This window comes from Microtus ochrogaster, chromosome 7 (genome assembly GCF_000317375.1).
Source record: "Microtus ochrogaster isolate Prairie Vole_2 chromosome 7, MicOch1.0, whole genome shotgun sequence".
In the NCBI taxonomy this organism is placed as follows: domain Eukaryota; kingdom Metazoa; phylum Chordata; class Mammalia; order Rodentia; family Cricetidae; genus Microtus; species Microtus ochrogaster.
The window spans coordinates 81082954-81093298 of NC_022014.1; the positions used below are offsets into that span (position 1 = coordinate 81082954).

The 10345-nt window shown below is 52.1% G+C and overlaps 1 protein-coding gene across 1 annotated transcript in view; it reads left to right on the top strand.

Moving 5' to 3' along the window:
- The window catches only part of Pgs1 (phosphatidylglycerophosphate synthase 1), a 37212-nt gene that overhangs the window by 4112 nt on the left and 22755 nt on the right, over nt 1-10345 (top strand). The window contains exons 2-3 of the mRNA XM_005350809.2: nt 7250-7439; nt 9947-10024. Coding sequence (XP_005350866.1) covers nt 7250-7439; nt 9947-10024 — 268 coding nt within the window. The remainder of the gene's footprint in view (nt 1-7249; nt 7440-9946; nt 10025-10345) is intronic.

Consider the following 10345-nt stretch of genomic DNA (forward strand, 5'->3'; position numbering starts at 1 on the left):
TGAGACAGGGTTTCTCGGTGAAACAGCCCTAGCAGTCCTGGAACTAGCTCTGGAGATCAGGTTAGCCTTGAACTCTGAGATCCACCTGTCTCTGCCTCCCGAGCACTGTGATTAAAGGCTTGTGCCACCGCTGCCTGCCCTTGAACCATGTCTAACAACTGATGGAGGGTTGCTAGGTAGGAGAGGAGCTATAAGCAAGTCAGTCTCCTGGGCCGGGCCAGAGACCTAGGAAGGCAGATTTTAGGTCCTTGTGTGGTTTGTGAATGGTACAGCCCTGAGCTTTGGGAGGTAGGGGTGCTCCTGTGAAGTCAGGGGCAGTGGGTGAATAAAACTATAGAGGGCCAGATTAGAGTCAGGCCTGCTATGGGTGTTGGGGGAAAGCGATGCTGACGCAGGTCACGTGACCAAGTGTTTAGGTTGTAGCGCTTGACCACACCGGCCGCACCGGCTTTTGGCAGTAAAAGCTGCAGGTTTATGGCTCCTGAGCTACATTGAGGTGCTCAGGAGAGGCCATGCCTTGGATGGAGGGGTGTGGACCAGCGATGCACAAGGCGGGCTCCTTAGCTGGAGCAGAAGAGACCTACTGGGAAGTGTTGAGAGGGCCTTCTTTCCTAAGCTTGAGTTTGTTTGCCATATAAGGAAATATTCCTCTAAAACTACGTTAGTTGAGCTAAATAAATACACAACTCTTTACTTTTTAAACTTAAGCCTGTTTCCTTTGTGGGGGGCACAGAGAGACAGGGACACTGTCCTTATTTCCTAGCTTGTGAGAGGGAAACGGTGGCCACAGAGGTTCTTTCAGTTGGAGTTTCTTCCTTTGTGGTGGAAGGCTCGTGGTACATTCTGAGACACTTCTGCTCTGAGGAGCCCTCACGCTCCCGCAGGTGCTTTCCTTTGGCCATTTCTGATGTTGGGAGTCAGCCTTTCCAACCCACTAGAGCTCTGCCTCTGGTTTAGTTTAGTTTTTGAGACAAGAGTCTCATGTAGCCCAGGCTAACCTCAAACTCTGTGTAGTTGAACAACTTACCCACTTGCCTGTGCTTCAGGCCACTGTGTTTGTCTCTAACAACTTGTCAAGATTTTTATGGTTGTGCTGGGGTTTGAGCCACAGGCCTCTTGCACATGCTAAGCACATTCTAAGCGAGCACTTTCTCACCAACCTGTGTTCTCCTCAGTCCCCTCATGGTTTGCTATTTGTGCAGTTAGGATGGGTGGGAAGGAGAGAATCCGAGTCAAAGAGTTGTTTCCTCAGAGCTCAGATGTGACCTTGTGTGACTCACTTGCAGTTGTAGCTTGGTGGCTTGCTATTGACAGTGTCCCTGAGTGCATCTTAACTGGGGTGAGGGGTCCTGTTGGATGTGTGCTGCTAGGCAGATGGAGAACAGCCCGGGATTAAAATGCTGATAGCTAATCCCCTTGTAAATACTGATGAATGGTGAAGGAGGCAGCCTGGCGGGACCCAGGAAGGGCAAACACGGTCGGTTCACGTCACGCACTTTGTTCTTGGTATGCCTTACTAGCTGTGGGCTTTTTAGCTCTCCAGCCCCCCAATGTCATCGACTTTCTTTTGGCTTGTGGTCAGTGTATCTGGATGCTGGCAGCCGGGCCTCTGGAGCGGTACTTACTGGGGGAGTCCAGTGGCCACGGTCTTGAGTAACCTGCAGCATCACTTCCCTGACTGGACTTAGACTGCAGAAGTCAGGAAGGGCCGCTGCTGCCGGGGTTGCAGGAAGTACCGACTTCTCAGGAAGTGATGACTATTGCTCTTCTCACCAGCTCCCTTTTCACATTGACATGTGTGTGATGGGGAAGTGGGCGGGCAGAGGGCGGCCTTTTCTTAAAAAGTAGTTTCTGAAAATGTGACCAAAGACCACAGCTTCTTCTCAAGACTTATTTTGGGGCCATTTGGACACATTTGACTGGGATCCTATCATCTGTGCCAGGAATCCTCTTTCCCAGAGGGAGCCCCGAGGTCTTGCGCAGGACAAAGCCTTCCTGCTTCACAGCACTGTCCAGAGCCCCAAACAGTGACCTACAGCTTGTGTCTGTCTACAGGTCTACCTTCAGCCGAACAGCTGCCATCCTGACTGGACTTGTCTGTGCACACCCCTCAGGGGCCTGGGAGGGCCAAGAGACCCTCTCCTGAGTAAATAGTCGCTAGGAGGAGAAGAAAGGACCCAGGACTGGCTCGGGCCTGTCTCTGCTCACAGCTCTGCCATTGCCTGTTGTGCCAGTCTATCCTCTGAGTCAACAGCCGCCGTCTTGGGGCATTCAGCTGTGCCAGCTTGAGAAGTCATTCCTGCTGGGCTTGCTGACTGTTCACCCCCCTCATTGAGGGTCGGGGGGGTGGGCAGAGACTTCAGCTGAGTAAAGAGTGTCCATAGCAGCTGCTGCGTGCAGGGAGTGCCTGCACGTGGACACGGACAGGGCTGGGGTCTGGGCTGGGGAGAGGCTCCATCCTGTGCCTGTGGGGAAGTCATTTTCCTACTGGGTAAAGAGTTTCCAGTGTGGTCTTTTGGTGGGAGCACATACACCCCAGTAATACCCCTTCGCCCTTGCCGTGCCATGAAAACACTTGAAGTGAGCTCTGGTGCTTTCACCCTTGGTGTGCTGGGGACTTTGCACCTCCCCTGGGAAGGAATTTTAGTCCCAGTGTCCCACTGGTGATAGGTAGATCGGGGTCTATGGCTCCAGGGTTGTAGGGAGCTACAGAGGGTGACGTGTATAGGCAACAGTGTGCTTCTGGGGTGGGGTTTGTCTTTCTTACTCTCTACTGAGAATGGGGGAGCTAGGCAGTCTCTCTGCGGCCCACCCACAAGGTGAGGCAAGCCAGTGTCTTTCCGTAGATGCAGGCAGCTCCCCAAAACTTGGTGTGATGGGCTTTCCTGCTGCTCCACCTAAGTGCTTGTGGCTTTCTGCTTGACAATTGTGCTTGACAATTTCTGCTTGACAATTTTGAGCTCAGTTGGCACTATTGTCCTGTGCCCCTCATGGAGGAGTGTTGAGGGGGACACTGCCCTGCCTAGGATGCTCTGGTATATCAGGCTAATTTTGCCATCCATAGGGGGCTCGAAGAAGCGTGTCCATGCCTTGCTCTGGGCTGGTTGAATCTCTTAGTCCTTGGGGTGGTGGGAAGAAGCCCGTTGCCATGCTTTCACATCCCCTGTGCCCACGTCACAGGACCCTGTTGGTAGGGTGAATTTATCTGCAGTGTCTACAGGAGGCCTTAAGTCTGGCTGAACTTTCACCCAGAGTCAGGTGTCTTGTGGGTGTGGCCTGAGCAGCTAATTGAGAGAGGATGCTGTCCTGGGTCCTCAGGACTGCAGGCTGAGGATAGCTTTGCACTGTTGACCCCTCGTGCTGAGGGTGACATGTCCTCCTAGGCTTTGGGTGTCAGGTAGGGGAATCATTGGCCTGCAGGCCCTCTTCTGTCTACTCCCTGGACATTCCAGGAGGAAGGAGGGGCCTTCAGAGAGGAAAGGCCCACAGAGCCTGATGTCTGTTTGTACCACTTCCTTCTCTGTGTTACTAGAACTGGGTGCTAGATGCTATCTAGACAAGAGATGACTTAGGGGAACCAGCTGTGATGTGGACGTTGTGCTTGTGCAGTGGCTCGGTTCCTTAAATGGGAACGTGACAAGATGAGTAACCGCAGCCTCTGCCTTGAAGCTCTCAGATTTAGTTTTCGATAGGACTCTCTCTCTTTCATTTTCCGAGACTGGAATCTGTTCTGAAAACTAGCTCTTGTAGTTCGAGACCAGGCTGGCCTCGAACTCGCAGACATCCGCCTGCCTCTGCCCTCTGGAGTGCTGGGATTAAAGGTGTGCACCACCACCATCTGACTTTGCTTCTTTTTCTTTAAAAAAAAAAAAAATCCTTGACTGTCTGTGAGTGCCACTCACTTGCTGTATTAAGTTTTCTTTCTCTCTTCTCTCTCTCTCTTTCTTTCTCTCCTCCTGTCATCTGAGTTTCAGGTTATTGAATTCAGGTTGTCAGGCTTGGCAGCGAGGGCCTTCCTTCACCACGGACCCAGGCCATGCCGTTTCTTAGTAAACGGCCTGGCTTAGGGGAAATCACTCGTGCAGGTGGGTGGCCCCCGGAGACTGGATGACTGTACAATGGGTCTGGTGCTTGTGGGGATGAGCTTTTTTCTGGGACAGACCTCAGGAGTTGCATTGTGGGAAGCCAGGAGCAGCCTCCACAGTATTGGCCCTAGAACAGACCAGGCTCAAGCTCCTCCAGTCCAGATGGGTCTCCTGTGTGTGTGCTGTCATTGTGGGGTCCTTTACTGGTGCACACCCCCATGAGTGTGTGGAAGCAACATGAAGCCTGGACTGTCTCTACAGTGAATTGGCAAACCCTGCTGGCCTTGCAGCTCCTTCTTGCTCACAAAAATAAACCTGTCAGTACACAGATTGAACAGGAAGTCAGTACACAGATTAAACAGGAAGTCAGTACAGAGAAGCCTGCAACAACTTCTGGACTGAGGCCCCAGTGGAACATTCCCAGGGAGAGCTGCTGGCAGGGGAGAGGCCTGCTCAAGGTTGCCACCCCTGCAGTCACTGCTGCCATTGTGGCTGTTTAGGCCTGCCCTGATACTTTGTAGGGTATGAGTATGGGTGCACACAGCACCCACTGGTTTCTGGACGCTTCTGTTGCTCAGGTTTCACCTTGTCCAGAGCCCCTCCCCCTCTGTGTTGCCTGCTGAAAGCCTCCCGCAGCTCCAGGCATCACCTTCTCTCCCCTCCCTCCCCTTTGACCATGTGTGTCTGGCAGAACTCTGGCCCTGCTCTGGACTGTCTAGTGTGGCTGAGTATCCTCACCTTCCTCTATGTGAGCTGGTGGGCATCTCTGCACACATGGTGGCTGTGTGGGTCTGAGGGTGTGGCACGGAGTAAAGCAGGCAGACCAGGTCCTCTCTCATCTGCTCTACATGGTGGGCATGTGCCATGAGAGGGAGGCTCAGGCTGCACCTCTTGGGGGTCTCCCAGGTTAGCTGGGAGGTTTCCTGGTTCTCCCTCCTCCTCTAAGCCTGCTCAGGCAGCAATCACACTCAGGACTTTTGTTTGCAAACCAGCAGCAACGGGAAGGATGCCCTCCCCTCCCCTTCCCTGCTGAGAGCAGGGAGATGCTGCATTCTCATCTCTGCACAGGTGGCCAGGGCCTGGTGAAGTCTTCCCAGACCCAGAGAGCCACTACCTTCCACTGTTGACTGAAATTTTCTTGGCAGTGAGTTGGTCATGGTAGACCGGTGGGCTTTCTGGGAAGTGCAGCTGGGGGCCATCTGGTGTCTTGCAGTGCTGGAGCCCTGGGCAGAGTCATTGCTGGAGTGGACCAACAGTGAAATCATCTTCCTGGAATCTTCATTGAGCCCCAGGGTGCTGAGGAAATGCTGCCCAGAACCCTTCCCAGTCACACACTGGAAGGCTCCCTGCTGCTCTCTGCAGTCTGGGATTTAGAGTGGTTTGTGTGGGGTTTTGCACGGGGCAGCAGGGGCATGGCTCAGCCTGGATACACTGAGGCTTCCTGGGGTGTAGCTTCATGCTTTGTGCGGTCAGCCTCACGTTGGTGGGACCCTGGAAGATGTGTCTGACAGCTGAGGGGCCTTCTTGTCAAGGCAGCCCCTCCAAAGATCAGCCCTTTCCCCACAGCACTGCACAGCCTTTCTCCCTACAGCAGTTGTAAAGAGATTTGGTGTTCTAGGTCCTCTGACAGCGGAGCCCAGGAGTCCTGAGTCTCCTGGCTCTTCATCATTGTTATTCTTCCTGGCCAACCTTGTTTCCAGTATCCTAGGAGGGAATTTAAAAACATGTGTCTTTTGTTTACTTTTTTGGCAATTTTGTACCTTTATACAATGTGTCTTGATCCTGTCTATTCCCCAGCAGAATCTTCATATCCTTTCCTTTTTAAAAATAAAAAACATTCCTTTTTGTTTCCGCCGCTGAGCCTGTGTGTGCAAGTGGCATGTGCTGTGCTGCAGTGGACAGAGTTGTCTGTCCACTAGTTGTTGGGTCCACTAGCCTGGAGTTGCTGCTGTGAGCTGCCCAGTGTTGGGTACTGAGCTTGTGCTCTCTGCCAGAGCAGCCAGAGCCCCTAACTGCTGAGCTGCTGCTCCTGCCCTCCTTCCCAGCGAGTGCAGTCAGTGCTGGCTGCTGGAATGCCAACTGATGTTGTTGGCATGCCCTTGTGCTGGCACTGTAGCCGCCCCGAGTTCTTGGGCGCAGCAGCCACATCACACCCAGAAGCCAGCATTTCACAGCTCTCCTCTTCACCATCCTTCAGCTCGTAAACCCCTGCTGTTCTCTTCCTGGGCGCTCTCTGAGGCTTGGTGAGCTCCATGGAGATGTCCAGTTCAGGCTGAGCACTCAGCAATCACTTACTCTCAACCCTCAACCAGTTTTCATTAACTGCTGGCCACTACAGAAAGGCTTCTCTGGCCAAGGTTGAGAGCAGCCCATGGGCATAGCCATAGATATTTAGAAGGCAGTTTAACAACACGTCTATTTAGCAAAAAAAGAAAAGAAAATCAACAACAAAGCCAAAAACAAAAACAAAGACAGTAATAGGTTCCCCCTAGAGCTTGACTTTCTAAGCCATGGACCTTTGATCAGATTTACAGTACCAGGAATGAATTCCTTCCTGTGGATGGGCCTTAGAGGACAGAAGGTGGCTGGTCACCCCGCATCCTTCATGCCACTGTTGCACCATGGGGCATTTTGCCTGTGGGGGGTGGTGGTCACTGCTGGGGCCACTATGGAAGACTTTCCTCCCCGCTGGTGTGCACTGTTGAAGCCACCCAGTAGGGAGGAATTTTTCAGGTCATCCAGGTGCAGTCCTCAGTGTCCCACAGCTAAGGCGTGTTGTGTCTTCAGCAGTCTTGCTATCTGGTTCTGGGGGAATCCAAGAACAGCATCAATAGCCTGTGTTTGGGAGCCTCTGGGCCATCCCTGACAAGTAACCACCAGTAGCCAGGGTTTTCTGAGGCATGTTGATGTCAAAGGGGCAGATTTAAGCCAGGCAGGAACTTTGTGAGCTTTTTTGTGGCTGCTTTTACTCGGCCCCTGAGTTATTGGGAGTGATTTTGGTTGGGTTTGTATATAGGCATTGCCATTTTAGTTGTGCAACACCAACTGCTTCGAGGTGCTAGGAGGGAGGAGGACTTAAATTATGTGGGGAAATGTGAAATGGCCAAACTCTCCCAAAAGAATCAGTCAGTCCACAGAGCTCATGTGCATGTTTCTTTAACCAGGTCACCATGGCTGTTATTGGCTCCCTTGCTGTCCCCAACTGTTCCTCAGATCACCTCCCCACCTTGCTGCCTATGTCCCGAAGGTGTGCACAGGTTCCAGTGGATCAGAAACCTGGTCCCGGAATTCGGAGTCCCCAGTTCTCACGTCAGGGTGCTTTCTTCCCCTGCAGAGTTCTTTGAGCTCTTAAAGGTAAGTCGCTTGAGGAACTGAGACAGGAGTTGGATGGGGGCAGGGTGTCAAGGTTTGCTAGGCCCTGACACCCACTCTGGTGCAGCTTTGCTTAGCTTGTGCCTCTTCTGTCAGATTTCACCTTCATCTAGGGCTGAGTTGAGCAGAAACCTCTTGGGGAGCCAGTGTCGCAGAACAGGGAGGAGCGAGAACGTGGCTAGACTCTTGAGTGTGGAGGCAGTGAGGACTGGTAGCCCCCAGTCCTCTGCTAAAAGATGAGGGGGGCTGTGATGAAAATCCCTTCCCTGGGTGGCAGCATCATCTGGGTAGCTGTGTTGCCTAGGGGAGTCTGAGGTGGGATCTGATAAGTATGTGCAGTGGCCACCTGGTCACAGGGCCCTTCAGATCAGGAGCCTTGCTGGCATCCTGGATCACTGGCGTCTGTCTGGTGTGTACTTCCTTCTCCTTGGAAGTGATGTCCCTTTGCGCTGAGGTCTTGCTTTTCACAGTGCTCAGGTTCCCATTACACGTCCAGTTCATAGTCGGACTGCTCACTGGAATGAAGTAATTCAGTGCTAATTAATCCTTAACTACGTGAACTCTGTTCATATTAGCAATGGCTCTGGAATGGAGATCTGGTGACCAGCAGAGTGCTGGGAGATAGCAGAGACCCAGATTCAGGTTCATCTCTGGAGAAAGTGAGCGCTCATCGACAGAAAGCCTCCTGGTCCTCCAGTCTGCCCTCCGGTCCAGGGACAAAGTAATGCAGGCCCCCTGCTGCTTCTCTTCAGCAACAGAAGAGTTCGCTCTGCACCTGTGGGCAGGTGCAGAGAATGACCCGGCCTCCTGACACCTGGGATAACCAGTTATTCGGGTCAGAGGAGGACACTGCAGGACCAACCTCACGGACAATAAGGAAGAGAATGGAGAAGCAGGGTGCAACAAGAGCAAGGGGCCCCATGGGCACTGGCCCACACATGGGCATGAACCCAGCTCAGCCCTGTCCATGGGCGCACACACAAAGAATGAATCCGCCAGAAATGCAGCTAAGTGTGGACCAGGTCTTTCGCCACCTGACATGTGTGACAGATGTTGGCCCTCTGGTCTTTGGCTGTTCCTGTGCCTGCCTTCTACAGGGGTTGTCTGGGATCCTGGCATCCTGTAGTGAGCAGCCCTGTAGACTTTGGTGGTTGGGGCTGAACTGACTCTGCCTGTTTTTTTTCTCTACAACCTCGATTTTAATAGATAACAAAACAAAGGAAGTAGCAGCCTGAGGATGTTGTTTGTTTTTTCCTTGTGCCTAAGCATTTCCCAGGGGTGTGTTCATTCATCTGTCTAGTCAATATGCCCAACTTCCTGAGTGGACCGTACTAGCTGGGGTGATAGCTCTTTTTCGGCTGCAGGCTTGTGCTGTGTTTGTGGGCCTCCTTCTAAGTATGCTTTCCTGTGTCCTTTGGAGTTGGTCTTTGCAATTTTGGGAGACAGAGTCCCATGATGCCTCAGCTGGCCCCTAACTCGATATAAACTCCCATCTTCCTTTCTTATCTCACGAGGGCTGGGATAACAGATGTGGCAGTGTGCACTGCTGCGCTTTATGTGCTTGCTGACGTTCCTGGGGGGTGGCTGTCTAGGGCTTTGAATTTGAAGATGGATCCTTTATTCTCCTGGGCTGGAGCAGGGCCTAGAGAGGACACTGGCTGTTGAGACAACTTGGGATGTGTTGTCTTTCATGTGTGCCTGTGCATGTGTGTACCCATGTTTGATCACAGACAGCCAGACTTCAGATGTTGGCAAATGCAGCTTTCTGTCCCCTTCCTGCCAGTCCTTCTTCCCAGAGGTATTGAAAAGTCTCCCCCCCCCCAAAAAAAAAAGAAAAGAAAAGTCTCCATGCTCCTTTTGGACGTGAGTGCAGCTGTGTGCCTGTGGGGTTCATCTGTGAGGTTGTGTGTTTTCTGTTTTAGCAGCACATTGTGGGGGTGAGCTCTCATCAGGGTGCACAGATCTCCCTCATCCTGGTAAAGTGCCCACCTCATGAAGATATGAGTCCCATCCCCAGCACTACAGGAAAGGCTGGGTGAGGTGGCTGGACTCCTAGGGCCTGCTGGCCAGCCAGACTGCTTGGTGAGTTCCAGGCTAGTGTCACCCTATCTCAAAATAAAACAAAACATGGTAGAATAAACCCAAAGTGGTTCCATGTCCCCATATGTGTGTCTACACATTTACATTACACTTAGACAAATACACATATGTACATATATAATACATACATACATGTGTGCCCTGATCTCCTTCACTCATTAGTGGTTGTGTGGTGTTTTGTTGTCCCATTAGACTGTGCCTTGCTTTGCAGACTGAATATTTGAATTAAGGTTGTGCGCCCTCCTTTGGGAAGTCACTGTGTCTGTGCTCTGCTAATTGGAGAATTAACGGTGAGGACGTAGAGCCAGCCATTCAGCTTAGATGTGATTTGCCTCCGAGTGGACTACAAAAACAATGAATGTAACATAGAATTGTTACTCCTTTTCCAGGGGCAGATAAAAACAGCCAAGAGGCGAGTTGTGATGGCATCCCTCTACTTGGGGACAGGACCTTTGGAGCAGGAACTGGTAAGGCTTAGGGGCAGGGCAGCAGATGGAGCCAGCTCCACAGTGTTGACTCCAGCTGCCTTTCTGGCCTCTGCACATAGGTGTCCCTAGTGCATGACGATGGTGTAGGAGACCCAATTGTACTGGCCAGCAGTTCCCCAATTCTTACAGGGCTGTTTGGGCTGCTCTCTCTGACATAACCCAGAGGCTGCATCAGGTCCATGGCCTGCTTTTGTGTAACCCGAAGAATTGCCACTGATTTCCAAGATGTTGGAGGAAACCCAAAGGTTGTGAGTCATGTAAGGTTTATGACATTCACCTGTCAGCGCGTTATAGGGGCAC